Source organism: Lissotriton vulgaris, chromosome 7 (assembly GCF_964263255.1).
Source record: "Lissotriton vulgaris chromosome 7, aLisVul1.2, whole genome shotgun sequence".
Classification (NCBI taxonomy): Eukaryota; Metazoa; Chordata; class Amphibia; order Caudata; family Salamandridae; genus Lissotriton; species Lissotriton vulgaris.
Genome location: NC_141695.1, coordinates 1,663,499,049 through 1,663,525,313, shown reverse-complemented (window position 1 = coordinate 1,663,525,313; position 26,265 = coordinate 1,663,499,049). Strand labels below are relative to the sequence as shown.

Sequence of the window (26,265 nt, the reverse complement as noted above, 5' to 3'; positions counted from 1 at the left end):
CAGGGGCTCTTGGCCTTCGATGCCAGCGACTCCTGCGCCGGAGGGCCCCTGCGGATCCAGGCCGTGATCCGGATCTACGCCGGTCGATCTCACTCAACATTCCCCAGCGCCAATCCAAATGACAACGTCCCTAGGGCCGGTGGTGCCTCCAGCGTAAACCGTCCCCATCCTCATCCCCAACTTGGACTCTGAGCCGGTCGGACGTTGGTCCTGGTGTTCTCTACCGACCAGAGGGTGGTTATGAGGACTGGGAGGAGTCGGAGGACCCTTTAACAGACCAGCTGGAAGAATCAGACTGGTGAGAGGACCTGGGTGATTCCAGTGGTCTGGACACTTCTCCAGACTCTGGTTTGCTTTCTTCCCCTACTGTGGCTACGGAGGAGGGAGCATCCAATGCTGTGGTGGTGAGAAGGGCGGCTGATGTTTTGGGCCTTGAGCTTCCTTCGGTGGCAGTCAGGACTAACCTCCTGACAAAGGTACTTCAGCCTGCAACTTCCTCTTCTGAAACCCTATTGCTGTTCAATGAGGCCCTCACTGAAGTCCTCCTCCTGGGCACTTGGTCCAAGCCCAGCACAGGGGTTCCTGTGGAGAGGACAACTGCCCGAGGCCGCCCCCGCCCGGCCCTTGGCGACCCTGTGTTCCTGACCCAACACCCTTCCCCTGAGAGTTTGGTGATCCAAGCCTCATCTTTTTTAGATGCTTTCCCTTCTGTCCCCAACAGATAGAGAATACAAGAAGCTGGACCATCTTGGGATGCGTATGTTCTCTTCCTCCAGCTTGTCACTGCGATTGGTGAATACTGTGTCCCTCTTGGGCCACTACTCCCATACTATCTGGTATACGGTCATGCAGGTACTGCCTCAGTGCCCCGAAGAGGCCCAGGCCGTTCTTTCCCAAGCAGTGGTGGATGGGAGGGACGCAGCCAAATTCGCCATCAGATGTGGACTGGAAACCACTGACTCACTAGGCAGAATGATTGCCACGTTGATAGCCGTTAGGCACTATGCCTGGTTGAGGACATCTGTCTTTTTTGGGAATGTCTAGTCAACTTTGATAGACATGCCCTTTGATGGCTGTCGTCTTTTTGGCGACAAAGCAGACTCAGCGCTGGAGCGCTTTAAAGATTCTGGGGCTACGGCCAGATCTTTGGGCTTCACTGTGCTCCCTCGCCCACTCTTGTCTGCTTTCGGTTCCTTTCATGGCGACGGAAGGGGCATCCAATCACGTCCGACCCAGTCTAGCCACCTGTTCACGCAAGCTGCCCAGGCTCTGCAAGGCTAAGGACGTGGGATCCAGCGACCTTGCGGTTCTGGGAGCCAGCGTGCAGGCTAGTCCGCCCACCCCCGCCCTCCACCGCAGCCTACAAACCTTCCTAGTCTGACATTCCAGGCCCATCATCGCCAGTTGGAGGCAGGATTCGCCATCAGCTCCTCCACTGGCAATCGACCACGTGGGACATGTGTGTTTTGCAAATTGTCCGAAGGGGCAACTCCCTCTCCTTCGAGACTACCACTCCCTCCATGCCACCCTCTTTGGATCGTATGTCGGAGGATCATTTGGCACTCCTGCGCCAGGAAGTCTCAGCTCTCTTGGCCAAGGGTGCAATAAAGAGGGTGCCTGCTGCAGAAGTAGATAATGTTTGCTATACCCACTACTTTCTGGGACCCAAGAAGGACGAAGACCAGCATCCTGTTCAAGACCTCCGTACCCTCAAACGCTTTCTCCTGAAGGAGAAGTTCAAAATGCTCACATTGTCTCAGGTCCTCTCTGCCCTCGACCCCGGAGACTAGATGGTGAAGTTGGAATTGCAGGACACCTATTTCCATATCCCTGTCTTGCCAGCCCACAGACGCTATATACGTCACAGTGCGCTACGAGCACTTTCAGTTCACTGTGCTCACCTTTGGCCTTACCTGTGCCCCTCAGGTGTTCACAAAGGTGATGGTGGTAATCGCAGCTCATCTGCGCTGATCAGGGATTCCAGTCTTACCTAATATTGACGACTGGCTGTTGAAGGCGGGCTCGCCCCAATCTGTTGTCACCCACCTCCAGACTATAGCAGACCTCCTGCATTCACTAGGGTTCACTATAAACGTGCTGAAGTCACACCTGACTCCCTCTCAGACGCTCCCTTTCATTGTAGCTGTTCTGGACACAGTGCAGTCCCAGGCCTATCCTCCCGAGCAGTGAGTCTGGGATATTCGGGCTATGATACTGATGTTTCAGCCTCTATCCTGGATTACAGTGAGAGTGACTCTGAGGCTGTTAGGCCTCATGGCCTCCTGCATCCTGAAGGTGGATCATGCCAGATGGCATGTGCGGGCACTGAAGAGAAACCTAAAGTTCCAGTGGGCGCAGCATCAGGGGAATCTTTCCGACTATGTTCAGATCTCAGAGGGAACTTCACAACAACTGCAGTGGTGGCTGGAGAACCAAGCTTGGGTCAGATCCCTCTCCCTTTCCAAGCCAGATCTAACAGTGGTGACAGATGTGGCACTCCTGGGATGGGGTGGCCATCTGGGAGAGGGGGAGATCAGAGGTGTCCGGTCTTCACTTGAGCTACGGGTAATCCGATTGGCACTGAATGCATTCTGTCCCTCTCTCAAAGGAAAAGTGGCGCTGGTATTCACAGACAACACCACCGCCATGTGGTACTGCAACAAACAGGGTGGGGTGGGGTCGTGGACCCTCTGTCAGGAGACTCTTCGCCTCTGGGCATGGCTGGAACATGAGCGCATGAGTTTCCAAGGCAGCACTTGCTCTGCAACGCTTTTTGTCGCGTGGGGAACTGTGGCCTTCTATACACCTTTCCGTCTGTACCACTTATGCAGTACTGCAATGAGTGCCCAAAATGATTAAGCGCGTCTGGGCCCAAGTTATTCTTGTGGCTTCGGATAAGGCACAAAGACTCTGGTACCTTGAGCTCCTGAGCATGGCCATCGATCCTCCTCTCAGACTGCCCCTTCGGGAGGATCTTCTGTCGAGCAGCAGGGGATGATTCTTCACCCGAACCTGTCCACTCTCCCCCTTCTTGCGTGGAGATTGAACGGCGACAATCAACAGCTTTCAGTCTTCCATCTGAAGTCTGTTATGTCATCTTGGCAGGCAGGCGTCCCTCCACTAAATCGGTATACGCCTGTAGATGGAATACGTTTGTAGCATGGTGCACAGCAAAGGCTGTGGATCCCCTTTCGGCCCCTCTTTCAGAGGTCCTATGCATATATTTTCTTTGGCCCAGTAAGGCTCTGCTCAGGGCACTCTCAAAGGCTATCTTGTTGCCTTGTCTGCTTTTCTTCGGCTGCCAGATGAGCCATCCTTATTTAAATCTCCTATTGTTAATAGATTCTTTAAAGGCATTACTCAACTATTTCCTCCATCTACTTTCAAAATGCCCCAGTGGGACTTGAATCTTGCTCTCACATATCTCATGTGTGCTCCTTTCTGAATGTGAGTTGTTTTGTTCTTTTAAAATGGTATGTTTTATCTGACATTTTCACCTAACTATAATGTCCATTTAACTTTAGTTTTTTTGAGTGAATGTCTAAGGATTTGTTTTTAATAAAAGTAAGATATTATTACACTTCCTAACCATAACATCATTTTAACATTTGTTTTTTTCTGTGAATTTCTATATTTTTTTAAATGTAAAGTAAGATGTCCATCGCAGTGCACAGCGTTGTTTCGGCGCAGACCCTGCAACCAAAAGCCCACAAGGGCACATCCTACTATGCAATGTAACTATAGAAAGGGTGTCCTGGGATCCAAATCCGACATTTATCCTTTGTAAATGAGCTTTGTATTACTCTGCAATTTCGGAGAAAGTGTGGAGAGGTCTCCTTAGTCGTCCGGTGAAGGAAACGGAGTGATCGGAGGCTTGCAGGGCGAGTGATCTGCATCGGCAACTGTGGACGCGCTGAGCTCAGAGGAGGAAGGGTGCTGGTAGCCGGCTGCCACGTTCAGGAAACACCGGGGCTTCACACGATGCCACTGGGTCGCCCGGCCCCGTAATCGCCGGACATCTGTGCTTTGGTGCCGGAAGATAGTGCTCGGCCTGCAACGGCGCAGAACTGAATCGGGAGGCAGGCGGAGGTGAGAGAACCCCCCCCCCCCCCCCGGGAGTCCTGGAAACGATTACGCTCCGTACCCCGCAGCCGCTACTGGGAGAAAGAGATTATTGGCACGCAGAAGGGCCCTCCACTGGGAATCGCGCACACAGACCAGCACGCACGACGGGGGAGAATTTGGCGTTTCTACTGAAACGGACTGCTCAGGAGGTCGGAAGAACAATGGAGGTGGGCCGGGTGGTCTGGGGCGAAGGTGCCTTCACCTCGAAATACCACATAGCTGGTCTGGCCCAGAGGTCGGACCCTTCTCTTCGCCCCCTTGGCTGCCTCCCTCAGCACTGTACTGGCTGGTGGCTGGGCCCCGCGCTCTGGGAGACATGGACGTCTAGGTGTGGGGCTACAGACCACACGGAGAGTGAGAATAACACTGGCGCCTCTGGGGTCTGCTTGGATCTGCTAGGGACATTAGAAGACGTGAGGCAGTTTGCACGCATCATACCCCTGTCCATGACTTGCGGCCTTTAGTGGTGAGGCTACGGACTCTTGGACCAGTCGGTGGACGTTGGTGCCCCCCCCCTCCCCAGCGGGACCTGTGAATGCAGTTAGAAGCCTGGGCACGTACTCGCGGTGGCGCCTATAGAAGATCAGTGCACAGGATTTGAGCTTACTGCGCTGAAGCAGTGAATACGTACTGTGCCACGGGTATACATAGGACCTGTGAGGTCGAAGTAGTGCAGTGGTTGGTGAGAGAGACAAGGAACGACGACCCGCCCCCCACAAGGAAGCCACACGCACGGAGCGGGCCCGCGAGACGCACACGAGAAGCGGCTACCAACGGGTTGAGGTTGGTGGTGCCACACATTCCGGTTCTGTAAGATCGGTTTGGCTGTGGAGAGCCCCCCAAGGGGACCCCACGAAAACTGCATAATGGGCCGCCCTGACGCCAAACAACCTAAATTGAACTTTGATGCAGGATAAAAGGGATCTAAGCAAGTGCAGGAGGATCAGGAACAAGAAACTGTGGCGCAGACGAGCAATAACCCTAGCGCTCAGACATCAGACATAAGCAATATCCTGCAGGAGATCCGTCAAGGATTCGCAACGGTGGTGGACAAGGTGGACCGAATGTCGTCCAGGATGGATGCAATTGCGCACAAGTTAGATGGCCACAAAGTTCGCATCAAAGAGATGGAACCCCGCATGTCTGAGGCCGATGACGTCAATGCCCAGCACACGACACAGCTTACAAGAATGTACAAAATCCTGCGCACAATAGCAGCCAAGAATGAGGACTTGGAAGGGCGCAGTTGGCGCAATAACATTCGCGTTATAGGTATACCGGAGTCGATGAACACTGGGAATATATTGAGAAACTGCTGTTGGCGGCTATTGGCCGGGATGCTTTTTCTTCGCAGTTAATCGTAGGAAGGGCGTAAAGCGGGCGAATAGGGGAGGAAGTGGACAGGAGGCACGGCAGCGACGAGACCGCGACGAAGATGAAGAACCTATGGAATAATGGCTATGTCAAGTTGCATTTCGATCTTATAGATTGGACACTGGTGGACTAGACCTTTTCAATTGGCTTATTTACATGTCAGTTGTTAAATCCCAGGATCCGCTCCCCCAAGCCCGGGCCTACTACACCATCACAGGAAGGCTTGCGGGGAGTGTGGGATCTGCGTGACTGCCTGGTTATGTCCCCCAATGGGTATTCCCCCACAATGGTTCATAGTACAGAAGTTGGAGGGGTACTGTCAGAATGGTTGTTGTTGTTAGGTGGTGGGGAGGGGGGGGGGTGGGTTCAGGATTCTGGCAAGTTTGGGTTGCTTCAGTGGGTGGGGGGTGGGAGGGCACCGACTTTGGTTGGATGCACGATTGGGATTGGGGGGTGGTTTGTTGTGGGGAGGTACACATGAATGTCATGCTTTTTGCCTGTTTATGCTGCAGCGATAGTCACAGATAGGGTTTGAGGTGGCACAAGTTTGCATGTTACATGGTCACTGACACTGCATGCTTAATGCGATAAGGTATTGGGCACTGCCAGGGTAAGGAGAACTACAGAGTTGTTGACTGTTTTGATCCATGCACTCTGCGTCTGTGAGTGAGTTGAATATTATTACATGGAATGTGAGGGGACTGGGAGATCCGCGAAAGAAACACCAAGTGTTATCTTATCTGGATAGGCATCGGATCCATGTGGCTCTCTTGCAGGAAACGCACTTTAGCCAATAACTTAACAACACCTTTGCTAGTAGGTGGGCAAGACACAGGGTATTCTCTTCCTATTCCTCGTACGTGAGAGGCACGGCGATTCTTATAAAAAAAGGGCACGCCGTTCACATTAGCAGGGATGAGGTGTGATACACAAGGGAGGTATTGTGTGGTCTGGGGGAGACTGGGCCCCGATTCGGTCACTCTGGCCTGTTGTTACGGGCCGAATGTAGACGACCCCGAGTTCTATACAGAATTATGGGCCCATATAGTGCACATTGGGTCCAATCATATAATATGGGGTGGGGACTTTAACGTTACACATAACCCGGATGTTGATAGGTCAATCCCTGCCCCCCATCATTATACTAGGGCACGTGCCGTATTGCACAACACGCTCACGGAGTACAATTTAATTGATGCCTGGAGGCATTTACACCCAATGTACGGGAAGGTACCCATTTCACTGCACATAAAAATCGTGGGCGTGATTAGGTTACATCTTTCTCTCAGTGGGGCTATGCCCTGCGGTCTCAGGAGTGCAGCACTTGGCTAGAACTTACTCGGACCATGCGACTGTGAGGCTTACTTTGTCCTCGGCGGATTTTGGTCCGCCGCGGAATGGCGGGCAGTTGCAACCTACTATGTTGCTTGACACTGTGTTCCAGGAGGAGCTCAGGGAGGAAGTACAGGATTTCGTTTTTTTTTTTTTAAACCTTTATTATATCATTCACAAAAATTACAGGAGTAGACCTACAATCACAGGGACGGACACTGCATTTAAGAGATACGTATAAGAAGTTCAATAACACAGCTCTTCAGCCGGCAACCCTGAGGTCCGGCAGCGGTACAGGATATATGTTGCATTGAACACAGAGCAGATCACATGCTATTCATAAGGTTTTCATTTTGCCTTTAACCCCACCCTCCCTCCCCCCAGAGACAAGATAAAGAAGAAGATACAGGATATCCAGAGCCACACAATCGAAGATATAATAAAGGTGGGTAGGTGTAGGAAAGTAGTCCCGGACCAACTTAAAGGGACAGTAAAGACGCAAGCGCTAGTGAGCTCAAGGAGGGTAGAGAACCGAACAACCGATCTCTCATCGCGGCCGCCCACCCTCAAGCCCCACCCACTTGTATACTCCAGGATAAAACAGAAAGTACTGCTACCGGACACTGCAACAAGAAGAAGGAGGCAATAGAACAAAACAAAGGCAAAATAACAACCCCCCCCCCCCCCCCCACACACCCTCCACCCTGCCTCCCTGCAATGGCTACGGCCTACCCCACTAGCAGCGTGCCTGTCGCACATAGGAATACCCTATAAAGAGAGAAAAGAAAGAAAGAGGGGCCATAGAACAAAACAAAGGCAAAATAACAACCCCACCCTGCACCCCTGCAATGGCTACGGCCTAACCCACTAGCATCGTGCCTGTCGCCCAGAAACATCCCTAAAAGAGAAGAAAAGCGGAGGAGGAGGGATAAAAACACACTCCCGGACTCCTTTACCCCCCACCAGATGTAACCACCCCGGAACATGGCCAAAATATAATGCAGCGAAATATAAAATCAATCCGGGGAAGTATGATACACACCACCCGACTCTCGTACATTACAGGTCACAATCCCAGCAGCGAGATAAAATATTAGGCCAAACCCAAAAAAGATCCAAGTTAACCCTGGCCGGTATGATTATTAACCAGAGCACTTATAATCCAGACCACAACAACAGTGAAAGCAGCAGAGCGTTCATCAAAGTTCAAGTCAGTACGAACAAGTCAAAAAAAGGATAAAAGTGCACGGCATCCACAAAGCAAGTGAGGAAAAGCGTGGAAGAATAATGAACCTCTCCGATGATCACAGGTGGTCCTGTTGAGGCACTCAAGGTTGTCCATGTCGATGTTCAGTGGGTTATGGCTCAAGCAGGGGAAGCTAACAATGTTCACGGGCGCGCAAACCATCCTGTAGGGATCAGCAGCGCACACGGAGTCCGGCTTCTGAACAGGTTCCTCGAAGTTGAGCCCACAATGTTCCATGGGTAGTACAGCTGGCTGAAATAATGCCGAAAAGTCGCCGTCCGGTCTCCGGCAGATATTGTCCATTGTTGCAGACAGTGACTGGTATTGGACGATGATCTGTGAGTGGAGCGCCCCAATGGCCGCCATTACGACTTGCAGTGATGGTGTGCCTTCTGTCCCCTCCATCTCCGCTCACGAAGCGACAGAGCAGGATATGAACCCCGGGGTAGCAGGCACAACCAGAGCAGACAACAACAATGGGCGCCCTCACCTCACGATTTCTACACCTTTGCCGCTAGTCAGGACTCCGGTCCGTCACCCCCGGGAGGCTTACAGTGTCTCCGGCCGTCGGATACAGGACCGCAGCAACCGAAGAGCCAAGCTGCGGCGTCTGCGGTGTAGACAGGATATTAAATCGCCATTGGAAACAAGTAAAGTGTGTCTCCATTCGAGAGACCGGACGAAGCCCAAAGTCCACAGCCGATGTTGTTCAACTCCAGCCCGGGTGGGTTGGAAATCAAGGCCCCGGCTTCCACGCTGAGTTAGGCCGAGAATGAAACACCGCGTATCTTCGTCACCCGATAAGTTAAAAACTTCGGGATTGCACCTTCAGAGTCAGTAACTCCTCGCGTACACGGGAGTCAGGTGTAAAAGCAGGATAAATTGCAGGATATACGAGCTGCTGGCGGAGGTCGGCGGAGCCGGGAGCTTATGCGGCCATCTTGTTTTCCTGCGTAGCTCCTCCTCAGTACAGGATTTCTTTGTGCGAAACAAAGATACTGTTGACAACGTTGAGTCCATATTGGAGGCATTTAAAGTCACGTTGAGGGGTTTTTGCATAGCGAAAGGAGCTGGTGTGCTTAAAGACATATTGTACACTCTGCACTCACTTGAAACCGAGCTCTGATCGCTGGAAGCGTCACTTGCCCTCCACCCAGATAAGGCCCTGCAGTCAAAAATTAGGGAGACACTTACGGAATATACCGAGGCGGCCGTAGAGAATCTCAGTTTCGCGGACGATACTGGACAGCTCGCCGTTATGGCGAAGGAGAGAGACCGGGTAAGGCACTGGCTGCAACAATTAGAAAAGCACGGGGCTCTAATGTGGTGCTAGAACTAGAAGGGTTGGATGGGGTGATGTATAGGGACACTACAAACATACTAAATGCCTTTACAGCACATTATACTAAATTATTTTCTACCACGAGGCAGGCTCAATTTAGACGAATATTTGGTAGATGTTTCCCTGGGGTGGTTGAGTGACACGCAGCGGCAATTTTTGAGTACCCCGTTTAAATTGGATGAGATGAGAGACGCAATTATGCACATACAATCTGGGAAAGCCACGGGTATAGATGGCATCCCAATAGAATTTTACAAAACTTATAGAGACTTATGGACCCAATATTGCGGGAAGTGTATGAGGATGCATTAGAAGTGGGACATCTTCCCCCCTCTATGAGAGTGGCCCTCATCACCTCGCTTCTAAAACCGGGAAAGCCACCACAACATTGTGACTCTTATAGGCCCCTGTCATTGCTCAATTGTGATGTTAAAATACTAGCTAAACTCATTGCCACGCACCTGTGTCTCCTTATGGAAAATTTAATTTTACCTGATCAATCGGGCTTTGTGCCTGGTAGAGCATCATCTCACAATCTTAGAACATTATTTACTGTCATGAATAAGTCTCATCGGAATTACCTATGTCAGCTATTTTTTTAGATGCTACAAAGGCATTTGACTCCATCGAATGGGATTATGTGTTTGGAGTGATGACTTGTATGGGATTTCCTCCTATTTTTCTCTCCTGGATAAAATTATTATACTGCTCGCCAGTGGCTGAAGTAACCATTAATGGAAAAGTGTCTCAGGAATTTATAATTACAAGAGGCAAGAGACAGGGCTGCCCCCTCTCGCCCTTACTTTTTGCTATTGCAGTGGAACCACTGGCGGCGAAGTTACGGCAGCACCATAGGGACAAAGCACTAAGGTGCAATATGAGACAAATTTTGGTATCCCTGTACACTGATGATATCACGCTCTATATTCGTGATCCCCAGCAAAACATGAACCCACGTCCTTAGGGAATTTATAACTTTTGGTAGACTTTCCAGTGTTCAAAAAATTGGAGCAAGTCGTGTTTCTTTCCCCTTACCGCTGCGACGACTACATTTCCACTTTATTACCCTATAGCATGGTGCGAAGATGAGTTGAAATATCTAGGGATCTGTATAACGAGAGACAAGGACAAATTAATGCGTCTTAATTACGGGACCGCTATGGTCCGCATCTCAGATAACATATCGCGTTGGATCCCTCTACCTTTGTCTATGGCAGGTAGGGCATCTCTGATCAAGATGGTGATATTACCTCAATTACTTTACCTATTCTTGAACATCCCATTTCATCCAGGAGCTTATTTTTTTAAACAGTTACGGTCCGAACTGACTCGCTTGGTGTGGGGGTAAAAACCCGAGGCTCCAGTGGAACGTTCTCACTAGGTCTTACTTACAGGGGGGGTTTGGTATTCCCGATTTTGAATTGTATTATTATAGTGCACAGGCGCATTACGCCTTTTTTTGGGTGCATCAGCCATGGTATATGCCTCAGGTGGCAGCGGAGCATTGGTTCCTATTGACGGTGTATTATATGCCCCACCCCCCGGCAGAGACAAGACACCAACGATAGTGACGAGTACAGTCAATGCCTGGTCACAAATAGGCAAGATGTTGGATACGCCTATGCTCTACTCGCCGCTTCTACCACTGGTGTACCACCCAGCCATGCCCCTCCTCCAGGAGGCTATTTTTCATAAGTTTTCAGAATGCACACAAGTTAGAACTTGGGGGGACTTATATCATGAGGGACGATTCCGAACACTAGAACACATGTTTCAGGTTATACGGCAGACGCCTCTCGACGCCTTTCTGTACATTCGTCTCCGACAGGGGCTTCGTTCTATTACCCCAGACTTTCCAAACGATCCCCAAGCCCTTGCGCCATTACAGTTGATACTTCAAGGTGCAACAGCCAAAAACCTGGTATTGGTGACATATAAGACAGTGCACACGCAGAGGGAACAGCCTGTTGCGATTGCGAAAACGAAATGGGACCAGGAACTTGGGGTAGACCTGACGGATAGGCAGTGGGAATTTTGCTCGCAACAGACTGAACGGATCTCGGCGAGCAGTAGACTCAGAATAATTCATTATAAGTTCCTACACAGGTTATACTATACACCTGCTCGCATTCATAGATACAAACTACGAGACTCGGATACATGTGACAGATGTCATGCCCCAGGAGCTGACTTCTTACACCTTGCATGGGCATGTGAAGGGGTGCAGGCATACTGGCGGCAAGTTTTTACTGCCCTGTCCAAAATGATAAACATCCATGTGGAGCCTTCCCCGGTAATGGCGCTGTTAGGATACTTGGAACCACTACAAGCGGCACACCACATATTTATTGCTATAACATACTACTGGCTAAAAGAAGAGTGGCAAGTAAATGGGGCAGAGGGAGGGCGCCTAAATTCAAGGCTTGGATAGATGATCTCATCTATTGTCAGGAACAAATTGCGACTTATGCTCAGTTACTACCTGTGACGTCCAGACCTAGTGATATATGGGCCCCGCTAAAGTGCTATTTACTGACTCACAATGGGTCCAGCCCCCAAAGGGAGACAAGGCCTCTTCCCATAGAATAGTACACTGTGACTGCGTGTCTACACACTGCGTGTCCATGAGGGCGGAGAATTGTGCGCTGTATGGGAGGATTACATGTGAGAGGTGATGGGCGGAATCCTTTTATGGTGCACTGATGGGTTAGCGGAAGCACGATGATGAGCCCTTTATAAGCTGTATAAAATGATGTGGTCTGATGCTTGTTTTACTTTCAATAGTGATTCCTTATTGATGGCGTATCTTCTGTATATACTTTCGAGAAGGTTTGCCGCTGCTGATGTACTGCAGTTGTCTAAGCCTAGATTGCCAATGTAGAATAATGATCAATATGTAGCTTGTTCGCCACTTCTACTTTCTATGTGTGTGGATTTATATTCATGTGTTGCTACCAGATACCGATTACTGTACTGGATATTGCAGTGTGCGAATTGTGTATGACTACATGTGTACCAAGCTTTGTTTGAGAAAATCAATAAAAAGATTTACAAAAAAAAAAAACTATAGAAAGGGTGTCATTTTTAGTAAGGCAGAGCCTACAGATCTTGTCAATGGGTCAGAACACCAAAATATAAAAAGCTGGCCTATTGGCTTTATCGAGGATTCAGCACATAAACATATATAAAGCAGACTGATTGTCAAATAGTCACCAATAACTATAATCAAATGTATATTTTATACATTTGCACATTGTAGTGTTTAATGAAAGTGATTGTCATAAAACATTTTCAATAAAGCGTTTTTAAAAAAAACATTAACAATCATTTGAGTCTTTTTAAAACATTTTTCAGGTCACAAAATGCAACCAGATAACCAACTACAAGAGGTCCCTGCCCTCCAGCTGAAGAGCATACAACCCAAGCTTGGAGTGCTTTAGAAAATATAGTAATATCTCCTGGAGTCATGACTTCAATGACCCAGGAGACTTAGAGGTTTTTTTTAATGGTGCTAGGGGCTGCTGTACTCCCTGTAACCTCCACCAACATTTTGAAAAAGCTTAGCGGTGCCCCTGACACCTCTAGGGGCACCACTAGCATCAAATAATATATATATATATATATATATATATATATATATATATATATATATATATATATATATATATATATATATATATATTCTTTTTTAAAAGGCCTTGCAGGGCTTTATGTGTCGCCACTTCTACTTTCTATGTGTGTGGATTTATATTCATGTGTTGCTACCAGATACCGATTACTGTACTGGATATTCCAGTGTGCGAATTGTGTATGACTACATGTGTACCAAACTTTGTTTGAGAAAATCAATAAAAAGATTTACAACAAAAAAAACTATAGAAAGGGTGTCATTTTTAGTAAGGCAGAGCTACAGATCTTGTCAATGGGTCAGAACACCAAAATATAAAAAGCTGGCCTATTGGCTTTATCGAGGATTCAGCACATAAACATATATAAAGCAGACTGATTGTCAAATAGTCACCAATAACTATAATCAAATGTATATTTTATACATTTGCACATTGTAGTGTTTAATGAAAGTGATTGTCATAAAACATTTTCAATAAAGCGTTTTTAAAAAAAACATTAACAATCATTTGAGTCTTTTAAAAACATTTTTCAGGTCACAAAATGCAACCAGATAACCAACTACTATAGAGGTCCCTGCCCTCCACCTTAAGAGCATACAACCCAAACTTGGAGTGCTTTAGAAAATATGGTAATATCTCCTGGATTCATGACTTCAATGTCCCTGGAGACTTAGAGGTTTTTTTTTTAATGGTGCTAGGGGCTGCTCTACTCTCTGTAACCTCCACCAACATTTTGAAAAAGCTTAGCAGTGCCCCTGACACCTCTAGGGGCACCACTAGCATCAAAGAATATATATATATATATATTTTTTTTTTGTTTAAAAGGCCTTGCAGGGCTTTATGTGTCGCCACTTCTACTTTCTATGTGTGTGGATTTATATTCATGTGTTGCTACCAGATACCGATTACTGTACTGGATATTCCAGTGTGCGAATTGTGTATGACTACATGTGTACTAAACTTTGTTTGAGAAAATCAATAAAAAGATTTACAACAAAAAAAACTATAGAAAGGGTGTCATTTTTAGTAAGGCAGAGCTACAGATCTTGTCAATGGGTCAGAACACCAAAATATAAAAAGCTGGCCTATTGGCTTTATCGAGGATTCAGCACATAAACATATATAAAGCAGACTGATTGTCAAATAGTCACCAATAACTATAATCAAATGTATATTTTATACATTTGCACACTGTAGTGTTTAATGAAAGTGATTGTCATAAAACATTTTCAATAAAGCGTTTTAAAAAAAAACATTAACAATCATTTGAGTCTTTTTAAAACATTTTTCAGGTCACAAAATGCAACCAGATAACCAACTACAAGAGGTCCCTGCCCTCCAGCTTAAGAGCATACAGCCCAAACTTGGAGTGCTTTAGAAAATATGGTAATATCTCCTGGATTCATGACTTCAATGACCCTTGAGACTTAAAGGTTTTTTTTTTTAATGGTGCTAGGGGCTGCTCTACTTTCTGTAACCTCCACCAACATTTTGAAAAAGCTTAGCAGTGCCCCTGACACCTCTAGGGGCACCACTAGCATCAAAGAATATATATATATATATATATATATATTTTTTTTTTTTAAAGGCTTTATGTGGCACTCCCGTGCTGGAGCAGTATAGCTACTCTGCTAATTTTGCATTCACTGAGTTTTATTTTTTTATTTATTTATTTCATTTGTAAAGCGCTCTATCACCTTACGGCATCCTGGCGCTGAGAAAACTCAAAGTACACGGTAGGAAAGCAAGCAACAGAAAGGTATTGGCAACTAGTGCCGGACAATATGTCAACTAAACATTAGGAAATAACAACGTTTTTAGCCTTTTCCTAAAGGGTAAGAGCTCATTTATATGTCTTACTTCCGGGGGCAATCCATTCCACAGTTTGGCCGCCGCAACCGCGAAGGTTCTGCCCCCAGTTCTAGCTTTCCTGAATCTAGCTACCTTGACCAATCTAGCTGAGGCAGAGCGAAGGTTTCTAACTGGGGCGTACCACTCAAACTTTCTCTGTAGCGCAAAAGGGCCCGTCCCATGCAAAGCTTTGAATACAAGACAGAGAGATTTAAACTTAATTCTCTGTCCCACCGGCATCCAATGAAGTTCTGCAAGAGCCCTGGAGGACGAGGAACGTCTCGGACATCCCAGAGCAAGTTTAGCTGCGGCGGACTGGATTCTCAGTAATCTGTCCAGCAGGGATTTAGGAGATTGAAGCAAGAGGGCGTTACAGTAGTCCAGTCTACTCAAGACTGTACTCTGAACAACAAGGGCCCGAACTTGAGATGGTAAAAGAGGAAGAATTTTGTGTAACGATCTAATGGTTGCCAAGCAAATTCCCACAGTTTTAGTAACTTGGGCTTCCATGTTCAGCTTGTTGTTAAACACAATACCCAGATTGCGAACCCTCTCCACTGGTCTCACTTCCATCGACATTTCACTGGGCCAGAAGTTACTAGGCAACACTGATGGAATTCTATCAACAGGGTAGAAAAGAATCTCCGTCTTACCGGCATTAAATTGCAAAGAATTAACTTTCAGCCACTGGGCCATGTTGCGCAAACAGCAGTGAAACTCTTCAATCGAGATGGATTGCTCCCCCTCCAATGAGAGGATGAGTTGCGTGTCGTCAGCATAGTTTGTGATGCTAATCCTATGCTCTTTAACGACCGCAATCAAAGGTTTCATATAAATATTGAAGAGTATCGGGCTGATGGCCGAGCCCTGGGGTACCCCATGAGTGATATTAATCTGTTCAGACCGGTAAGGAAGGAGAGACACGGCCTGCGTCCGATCCATAAGAAAGGAGTGAAGCCATTGCAAAGCACGTCCCTTCACCCCCACCTCCTCTAGCCTGCTCAGAAGAGTTCCATGGTTAACCGTGTCGAACGCGGCAGACAGGTCAAGCAGGATAAGAACCGCTGCCTGATTCCTGTCTGCCCGCGAACGAAGTTCATCCATCACGGTCACCAGTGCCGACTGCGTGCCGTGGGCAGGTCGAAAGCCAAACTGAACCTCGTCCAACAGTCCATGCCGTTCTAGATAATCAGAAAGAGTCCTACTAACCACCATCTCCGTGATCTTAGCCGGGAAGGGAAGAAGAGAAATAGGCCTATAGTTTTTTGGACATGTAGGATCCAAGGAGGTCTTTTTAAGCAGGGGAGTTACCAAAGCCTGTTTCCACTGCAACGGCACTACACCGCTATCAAGCGATTGATTACAGATTTGTCTAAGCGTGGGGAACAATTCCGTCTCAAAGATCTTCCAGATTTTAACAGGAACAGGATCTAACGGTGAGCCGGAAGAGATGCCCTTAGCTACTTTACAAAATTCCTCCATGGTAGAAGAGGCCCAAACCCGGTTAAAGCATTGTCGGCATTGATGTCACAGAGGTCATTACCAATGTCCTTTGTTACTTTATCCGAGTTATCGTGATCCACACAGTCCGGGGTATCAGACCTCAAGTGCTCCTTATCCTTTCCTAGCTCATTAATAATAGCTTTAATCTTACGATGAAAGAAGTTGGCTAGATTATTACATAGGTCCTGGGATGGAGCTATCTGCTTTTTAGTGCAATCCGGGGTTGTAAGGTTCTTTAAAATATTAAAAATGCACTTGGAAGCATTAGGGACATTAAGAATCATGTTAGAGAAATATTCTGCCTTAACCCTAGATATTTCCTTTTTATAACATATGATCTTGGACTTCCATATTTGTTTGTCCAATTCAGTGTAGTCCCTTCTACATTTTTTCTCTGCCTTCTTGCAGTCCGCTTTCATTGCTTTTAAAAGGTCATTGAACCAAGGCTCCGAAGGCCTGCCTCTGGTTCTATGCTTTTTCAGCGGAGCCACCACATCCAGATCTGCCAGGATGGGGTGTGCACCGCCCCTCCCTGAGCATTCCAAAGGAGCAGGGGACCACATCCCCCAGGGCCGATCAGTGTTTCATGTGGCTCTGTGGCACCAGGAGGATTAGCTGATAATGGGCAATAAACATGAAGTTGTTTCGGACACAAGGTCCCGAAAACTTGTCTTGCTAATGGCCCCAAAAATCATTAAGATGGCACTAGAACAATGTATGTGTTATGCTCTAACTAACCAGGAAAACATTCACCCTCCTCCACAAAATGTGTATATTCCCATTTTGAGGAGATTTTATACAAGTGAGGTGTGACAAATTTAGCACTCGGTGAGCAAATGCACACGCAGAGAGATGTTCTGTCACACTCTTAAGAACCTGCCATAAAGTGTGAAATCCCTCAAAAGCAATAAAATCAATTAAGTGCATTCAAAATTTGATTATTATTAATAAATCCAAAAGCAGAAAAATTTTAATATGTTAATATTTTAAAGAGTTATTTTGAAAGACAACACACCCATCTATGTACAGCAGCTAAGCTGTCTGTAAAATTATGATAAAGCAAAGATCCTTTTAAAAATATTTCGCCCTAGAAAAAGATAAGTCTAGTAGTTTTAGACCAGTCTAAAATGCTGGTTGAACGAATCCTTCCTCTTGCTTCTAAAAGCCTGATACCAAAGAAAAATAAACCACCAACAGCCTCCTTCCTCTCTAGAGACGGTGATGAACAAATGTGCAGGAGTGGTGGTTTTTATAGCATAAACAATAACATTAAGCCTCCACAAACTCCATGCTCAAACTTTCTTATTAGTTTGGTGTTCTAGCTTACCAGTAGATGCATGAAAATTCCAATAGTTAGAGATTTGGCCATATATGTTTTCTAGGATTGCCCGAGTCCTCAGTTTCAACCTGTGTTCAACAAAATATGTAACTTTTCCCACTGTCATCTTAAGTGATGTCTTATTTTACTTCTCCGACAGGTTTACACTTAATAGTATTTTAAGAAGGTCTTGTTTTAATCATATCTCTTATGATGCAGAATTACAGTAGTATAGAAATTTGTGAAGGAAGGCCATCCGTACTGGAGTACCAGTTTTATGGGAAAGTATAATTTTAACACATTGAAGTATTAGGTTGCTTTTTTTGATTATCATAACTCTTCTGCTTACAGTGTTGCGTCACATTCTCTTGAACCTTATCTGTATATATCACCTTACTGTAATCAAGATATATGCTTTTTCTTGGGAGTTTTTAATTGTTTTTCAAATGTTCTGTTTCTATCCTTCAGATAACGGGTCTTTTGTACATTAACCACAGGATCTATGTATGTGGCTGGAGTAAAAGAGTAACGTGGTATCTGTAAGTGAAAATCAAAGCATCATGTTCACTAACTAATCCTTATTGCTTTGGTGTTTTTGACCATTATAGAACACATTTTAATGTACTTATTTAATACTAGAGTTTAAGACCCTATGAGGACCTTTTTTCATTTTTATTTTGTGATTTTTATATAGTTCATACTTTGACCCAGTGGTGGATGCAAAGTGCTTTACAAGAAGACATTCTTAACTAGTAGAAGGAGTATTATGGAACAAAAGGTAGTTTGAAAGAAATCAGAACATAGACAAGTGATACATCGATGAATGCACAGAAAAAATACCAGTTTGTAATGCCTGGCATAGAATTAACATTACAAATTCCAAACTGGGAAAGCAAAAACTGTCAGATGTGAGGCAGTGCAAAGCGTTTGATGACTGACATTTGGCTAGGTAGTTAATGGAATGAAATTAAACTATCTCTTTAGCCAAAAGGATTGACTCTAGGTCTTGTTTAGGGTTTTTCATTGCTGATGTCACGCTGTGCCAAACCAACTAGGTTGTGTATGTATCATTGGTTATGTTTCAACTGTATTTTGATTTATGTGTAAAACACCTACTGTTCTCAACTCCCTGGTGTTTCACCATTGTGAAAAAAACAAGTTTGGTAGTCGTGTTTTTGTGTATATGTCTTGTGTCTTATCACCAATTCTTGAAAGTATATCATTTTCTTATATAAACTTTAACCACATATCATTTGGTTTAAGTGTTTTTTTTGTTTTGAAAAAAAATCAATGTTGTGACTTACCTACCATCTGTGAGGACAAAATAAGAGATAGTTTAATTTCATTCTGTGGCAGAACCACTGCTCGTTTAACGTATCTATCCACAGGTTCTGCACATGACTGGGTTACCCCATTGATACACAGGTAAGTAATGGAGGCATCATAAAATACAGGGCCTGGCTTGGATCTTAGTGTGTATACTAAAGCGTTTCTTACGTAGGTGTTCTTTCAGCAAGTGCTTGTAGGATGCTAGTGATGGTATCCGTCAAGCCGAACTTTGTAATGGTAATTTGCTCTAAACTTTTGGGGTATGAAATGAGGAGACTCTGGTATTCTTAAATCGGACACCAATAGCCTGGGCTTTTCTTTGATTCTGAGGTTTCTGGTGTTTCCATGCTAAGTTACTTAGAGGTTTTATTTGCACCTCGTTGTATGTCTGTCTTGCTCTTTTACAATAGTATGTTGCCAGTCAGGGAATCCATCTTCAAGAGGATAGCAGGGATGTAATTTAAAAAGAAAAATGTTTTTATTGGGTGTTCAACTAAACAAGTACATATGGCAATGTGGACCCAAAGGATGGGGAGTCATGGTGCTTAATGGCATTTCAATACCTTGCAATGAAGAGCAAGCATTGGTGTACAAGTATACATAATAAAAGAAGTAAAGTCATGCATCAGCTCATGAAATGCTGCAGGTAGGCATGTAAGATGCAAAGTCTGGTGGCAAGGGGTTCCTTTGCCATCGCGAGTAGCAGGGGGATAAGGGGCATCCCTGTGTAGTTCCCCATCCCACAGGAAAAGGGGGGCGAGATTTGTTGGCCTAAGCAGATCCGGAGGCGGGGTTTGTGTATAGTATCTTCGTATATGCTAGAAGTCGCTTGCCCACTCCCATTCGGTCTGTGCCTTGAAAGAGGTAGCCCCAAGCAAGCAAATCAAATGCCTTCTATAGATCTAAAATGAGACAGGCTGCAAACGGAAAGCGCTGCTGTGCTTGATCCTGTATATGAAAGAGGCACCTAAAGTTTTGGGCTGTACTGCACCACCCTGGGACAAAGCCATTTTGAACTGGATGAATAAGCTTGGGAAGGACCTGAGCGTACCTGTTGGAGAGGATTTTCCCTAGGATCTTGTAATATGCTCCAGGAATGGCAATCCAAGGCTGTCAAAATCATAGAAATGTTACTAGACCTGCAGATCTAGTAACTTTAATAATGAAAAATGTCCTAGTAAATATGAAGGAAAGTTTTATTTCTATTAAAGACACAGAGGCTAGGATTATTCTCCCATTTCTTGATTTTTCTTTCCAGCAGTATTCAACTTTAATGACAGAAAAAACGGTCTTTCCCATAGATCCTAGAAAAAGATCAAAAGAGGTGAGCCAATGAACAGTCCCGGAAAACCACAAGGCACGAGGCTACTGGGAAGCATCCTCTTTCTTGACTGTGATGTTCGTCTCATCGCTGAACTCCCCTGTTCTGTTTTCGAAGTTTATGAGCCTACAAGAACGCAGAGATGATCCTGAACATGTATACGCTGAACTCACTTAGCAAAGAAAAACAGGGCAAGCAACACAGAGCACCATTTAACAGTTACTTACACAGAGTTACTTCAGCAAAGAAAATATGGAAGATAACAGCTCTAATAAGACCAAACCTGAGGACAAACTTATGCCATACGATGAGTTGGAACACCCAAAACCATCTGTTCCTCTTAGCTTGGGTGGGAAGATGACAGACAGCCTCCAGAAACTACAGGTGGGAATAACCCTCGCCTCTATGTCCTTACTTGATTTGAAACTTTCCTTCATGTTTACTGGGAATTTTGTCATTCAGAGCTAGTCAACCACCAGAGAAGCCATGTCCACGACTGGTTTGAAATAGAAGGCCCAGGGGATAGCTGGGCTAAAAAGGCCTTCTTTAGGCATTCGAAAGAGCCAAGATCAATGGCCAAATCTGGATTGCGCTTAGGGGTGCGGATGAGAACAGTGGGGTTACTTCTTGAAGGGGGGGACTCGGCGAAGGGGTAAGCAATCTCCATGATGTGGCGCTCAAAGGGGCCCATGACCACCAGAATCACCCGATGGATTGAGGCATCTACTGCCTCACAAAATTCATCATCTAGGGGGAGGACCTTCAAGGACTCTTCCTCATTGTAATCCCCATCCATGCCTACTGTGTAAAAGGTGTTGCGCGAGGAGGTGGGGTAATACCCCTGAACAGTGCTACCAGCCTAAGGGAATGTGTGCATAAAAAGAGGGTATCCCCGACTAGAGTTCCTAATTCGGGATAAATCAAACAGTTGAAAATACGAATAATTAGGAACAGGTTAAGATGATGGACTGCGACTGACATTAGACAAGAAACATTATGTCTGAACCAAAATTTGGGTACAAAAATATTCGTTCTTTATTGAATCATAATAGGTTTAAAAAGCGAAAAATTACATGTGAAGAACTTTCTACATGTATTGAATACTGTAGATTCCAATTTGTGGATTTTTAAAGTGCATTACAGTACATATTAAAACATGGCTATAGGTTACAGTGTACTACGCACGTTTCGGCTGTGAGCCTTCATCAGGAAGCCATGACTCTTTCCAGTTACCCTATATGGGGAAATACATAAAATAAAAAATACAAAAGTGTATATCAGTATCATTTTATACAGATCATAATGTCAGTCTATTGTCCTATACAGTTAAAATATATGAAGGACGGAACCTTAACAGTGTCTATCTATGTACAATATTTACAAGTGTCTTATATACATTTCTACCTATCTATAGCTATACATTTCTTAACACACAAAGCGCTAGATTATAGGCATACGGGAGTGAGACACAGTATTGCTTCACTTTCTTACATACATATGTACAAATTTGCAACTATACATGTCCATAGGGGGTGCAGGTACATTTGGTGTACCTAGTTACACATATGGATAGGCCCGTGTGGCCTCGCTACCAAAGCTCACTGCCCCCCTACTTTGGTAAGCCTGAGGCTCTCAAAAATTTGGAGACTGGATCAGTCTAATGAATTTGGATTCACTAAGTGCGAAATAGGGGTGTAAACCACCCGGGGTGGACTCACCCTAGTTCTAGAAGGTATCCTTGCACCTAGCCTGGGCCCCAGACAGCCTTCACGTAACCCCTAGACATACACTAGGCCTCGGTAGGAGCACCGTGCTCGAAGAGCAAAGCAGGGTCAGAGACCTATGTGATTTTATTGACCAACACAAAAGCGGGCAACAGGCTGTCTCAAAATCACTACAGACCCGTCGATGCACGGGCGTTTTGCGCTTCCAGGCAGCACGGGCAGAGGCTCCGTAAGGACATGTGTGAGACAGATCACCTTGAAACTAACAGGGAAAGCGAGTCCCTAGTGGAGCAACGAGACAAGGGTCGTGCTGTCCATGCACCCTCCAAAGGCTCACGTCAGTGCACATGAGACTGTTGATCAATATAGCAACAGGAGCAATGAGGATGCTTCTGCGGTTCAGACAGTCACGGTAAAGGCGCCACAGTGTACAGACAATAGCTACCAGTTAACACAAATCAAAGGTAATACAGCACAATAAGCACACATCAAAATTGAAGAGAAAGAATTTTGGTGATTTAACTGCTGGAGGAGCAAGAAAAGAAAGATGATGTTTCTCAGAAGCCTCGTGCCTGATGGTTGTCCGGGACTTTTTACTGGTTCACCCCTGTTGACCTTTTCCCTAGGCCCTTTGGCAAAGATAGTTTTTGTGTTATTAAAGTTGAATACTGCTGGAAAGTAAAATAAAGAAAGTAGAGCATAATCCTCGCCTTAGTCCTGACATAGAATCTGCTCTACCTACCTGTAATGTACTTGACCCGTGAACTAGTTGCAAATTGTGTGGTCCTAGGCAAATATTTTGTCTTATGGAGTCGCGTTTTTCTTTTAACATTAGAGAGCACTTTCAATAATGCAAGTTCACCATTTCTGCTGTTCAAAAAAACTGTTGCTCTATGTATAACATGTATAACAAGAATCCAGGCCATACATAGCGTACACATGATTTCTGGTTTGACACTTAGTTCACTAATAGCATTGTCATCCGGGCAGCAGCAGTAATAATTCACAGTTCATGTTTAAAAACTCACTTTTAATAAATATATTACCAAAACATGATGTAGTAGTGCATTGTCATTTACAGATAGCATATTTTCCATTGAAATGGCCACAAACCTTTCCCACTAACATGTAGTTTTACTGATTATAGCCCATAAACAATTTTTGGAAATTGGGTTTCAGCAAAAATATTTACAATGTGCTCATCACCAAGTAAAGTGTCCTAATTTGTTTTGATCTTATAACAAAAACATTTCACCACAGAATTACAAAAATGGGTCTAGGGCAATATATTTGAAATGTTTGAACAGTTCACTTAGCTATTTCAGTGTTGTGTTAGAAAAAAGTCTGACATCTTACAGACTTTCATTTAACAAGCTTTGTTTGCACAGTTCAATTGTCAGACAGTTTACTTACCAAAATTGTCTAACTTAAGTCACAGAATGAAAAACAAATGTAATAAAATAAGCTGGGTTTTGACCCCTGTCTCTGAAAGTCAGAAAATGTGACAAAATAGTATTTAATGGCATTTTTATTGCATTGCTCTGTCACTTTGTGAGTAATAAAGATGCCTTTAAATCTTGTTACCTTGTCATATTTGCTCTGCTTTCAGAGAAGGAGGTCAAAAGTCAGTTTGTTTTCCTACATTTACTTTTTTTTCTGTGAATGAAGTTAGAAGATTTTCAACTTGTCAGAAAATCCCTAAAACTAGCTCGTCCTGAATAAATCTTGCTCGACAATGCAGTTAGATTTTTCGAGACCTGCTGTAGACACAGTGTGCAAGGAATAGTGGCCCACATGCATCATTGTTTCATTTTGCACTTCCTAATTTGCGATTTTTAGGGAATCGCAAATTAGGAAATGCAAAATGGGATGCATGTACATTTTCTCAAAATATTTGAGAATCGGTAAAAATCGCAATTTTTACCGATTCTCAAATATTATGCGATTAGCAAAGTGCGAATTCGCAATTCCCATTCATTCCTATGGGCTAAAATGCCCATAGGAATGAATAGGAATTGCGAGGTGGAGCCAGCAAGGTTCACAGACCACACCTCACCCCGTGACGAGATGTGAAAGGGTGGGTTTAGGAAGCATGCGAAAGGCGCCACAGACAAAGCTATTACGTCAGTCTGTGGCGTCAATTTAGGCTTGAGTTATTGTGCTTACGGCCATCCCAGGACGTGCTCCTTCATACTTAGTGGCAGAGCTGCATATTTGAGAATTCATCCGATACTGCACTGCGAGCTGCCTGAACACCCTAAATAACGTAGTCAAATCAATGTGGGAGCTGCGTCACATAAGAAACTGAACGTACAGGGGGACAGACAGTGCAAGAACCACAGCACGTTGAGGGGAGTTCAGTTTCACTTAGGAAGCAAGAAAGGCACTGGAAACATTATCATACAGGTAGGAATGCGCTTCACTAAGTAGAACAAGTTTGTCTGGGGTGAGAAATGTCCAAACCTGCATTCTGGACGTCTTGGTTTAGTGAAGTTTATCAGGCTTGAAACCGTTTTTCATCTTTATACTGCGCCACACAAAAAGCTGTAAATTTTGGAAATATTAATAAAGGTGTGATGTAAAGACTGTGGAACTGGAGAGCCTAGTTAGGGTCATGGGGTCAGCTTAATAAACATTCTGTGATTCTGGGCTAATCACATAGTCAACCCTGCCTAAAAAAAACAACACAAATGTGCTTGTGTAACATAACTGGCGCTCATGTAAAGGGCCATAAAACCCCTTTGGCTCAAGCTCCTACTAAATAAAAGTTAAAAACTGTAAAAAAGAAATCCTGATGAGTGTGAGGTGACGTTAGGTTTTCAGGTAAAATGACCGGATGAGCAGCTCCTTCAAAAACAAAATGGCACAAATAAGCTGGAGAAAAAAGTCAAAATCTATTCCTTTCTAACTGCTGTGCTGTCTTCTCTGCAGCACAAATGGGGTCAGTACAAAGCTACCTACTGTTACAACTACAGATGGTTCTTTTATCTCATTTGCAGATCAAATGTGCTTAACCTCTTAAGCGCTGCGCCTATACCAGCGGCCGACGGCACCACTACCTCGAGAGTGCTGCCGTCGGCCGTTGGACGTTCCAACTGCACCTGCGCAATGGAACGTTCAGCATTGGAGCTGGACGTTCCAAAGCAGCTAAGGTGTTAATGTTGTGGCAGTAGACGTTACTAGATGTAATCTGCAGGGAGAATAAAACAAGCACTAACAACGCCACTTAGTGTAGCTTTTTATTAATGAAATTGTTGGTTACTCAATGAGTGATGTTTGGTGTATGAGAGTGTGAATGGGCGAGTAACTGAATGTGGGGGTTGACCTTGTGGGTAGGTAAATTTGACGAATGGTTATATGAATTGGTTGAATGACCATAGGAAGCTTAATACGGATGGGTGAATATGAGTGAGTAAGTGAATGATGTAAGGTGGGAGAAAGTGAAATAATTGTTGGATGTGGGTAGGTAGGTAAGGGAATGATCTTAAGTGAGTAGTTGAGTGAGTAACTGGGTGGATGACTGTGAGAATGATAAGGTGGATAGAAGAAAGCTTGTTAAAACACCATGAGTTGACTGAAATTCAACCTGCTGTCTTCAATAACCTATTTAAATAACTGAAAATATAACAGTGAGTGGGAATGGCAATGTGAATTAGGTGAATGAGTGGAAGGGTAGGTAGATGAGAATGTATGATTGAGTGAGTGAACGAGTGTGAGTGGGTGAACAGTAGGATGGGTGTGTGTAGCCTTTGACCGTGTCATGTATGTGCATGATCGAGGTAACTATTAGTTGCAATACTATGCGTCACCCAGACATCTTTCCAGTGCTCGCCGTCCTTTCCCCCCACCCAACCCCCAAGGGGCGGCAATCTGAGGGATAGCCCCGGGCGCCACAAGCTCTAGCTACACCTCTGCCGAACAGATGCCCCAAATGGGGTGATAAAATCCTAAGAGGGAAAGTGATCAAACAATCCTTGAAATGTTAAGGAAGAAAAGTGTCAAAATATGGTGGGCAAGTAGCTGGTAATTAAGTAAAGATTGATTACGGTCTGATACCAACCTGTTCCAAAAATGGAGCTGGCACAACATTAAACCACGGGGTATATTGAATGGATTGGCAGCATGAGCCTCTCCCTAATTGGCTGAGTCCCCTCATCTTCAAGATGGAAGG

General features: G+C 45.0%; 1 protein-coding gene across 1 annotated transcript in view; it reads left to right on the top strand.

Moving 5' to 3' along the window:
- EFCAB8 (EF-hand calcium binding domain 8) overlaps positions 1-26,265 on the top strand; it is a 1,673,324-nt gene that overhangs the window by 942,478 nt on the left and 704,581 nt on the right. Inside the window, exon 14 of the mRNA XM_086932659.1 lies at positions 18,189-18,259. Coding sequence (XP_086788785.1) covers positions 18,189-18,259 — 71 coding nt within the window. The remainder of the gene's footprint in view (positions 1-18,188; positions 18,260-26,265) is intronic.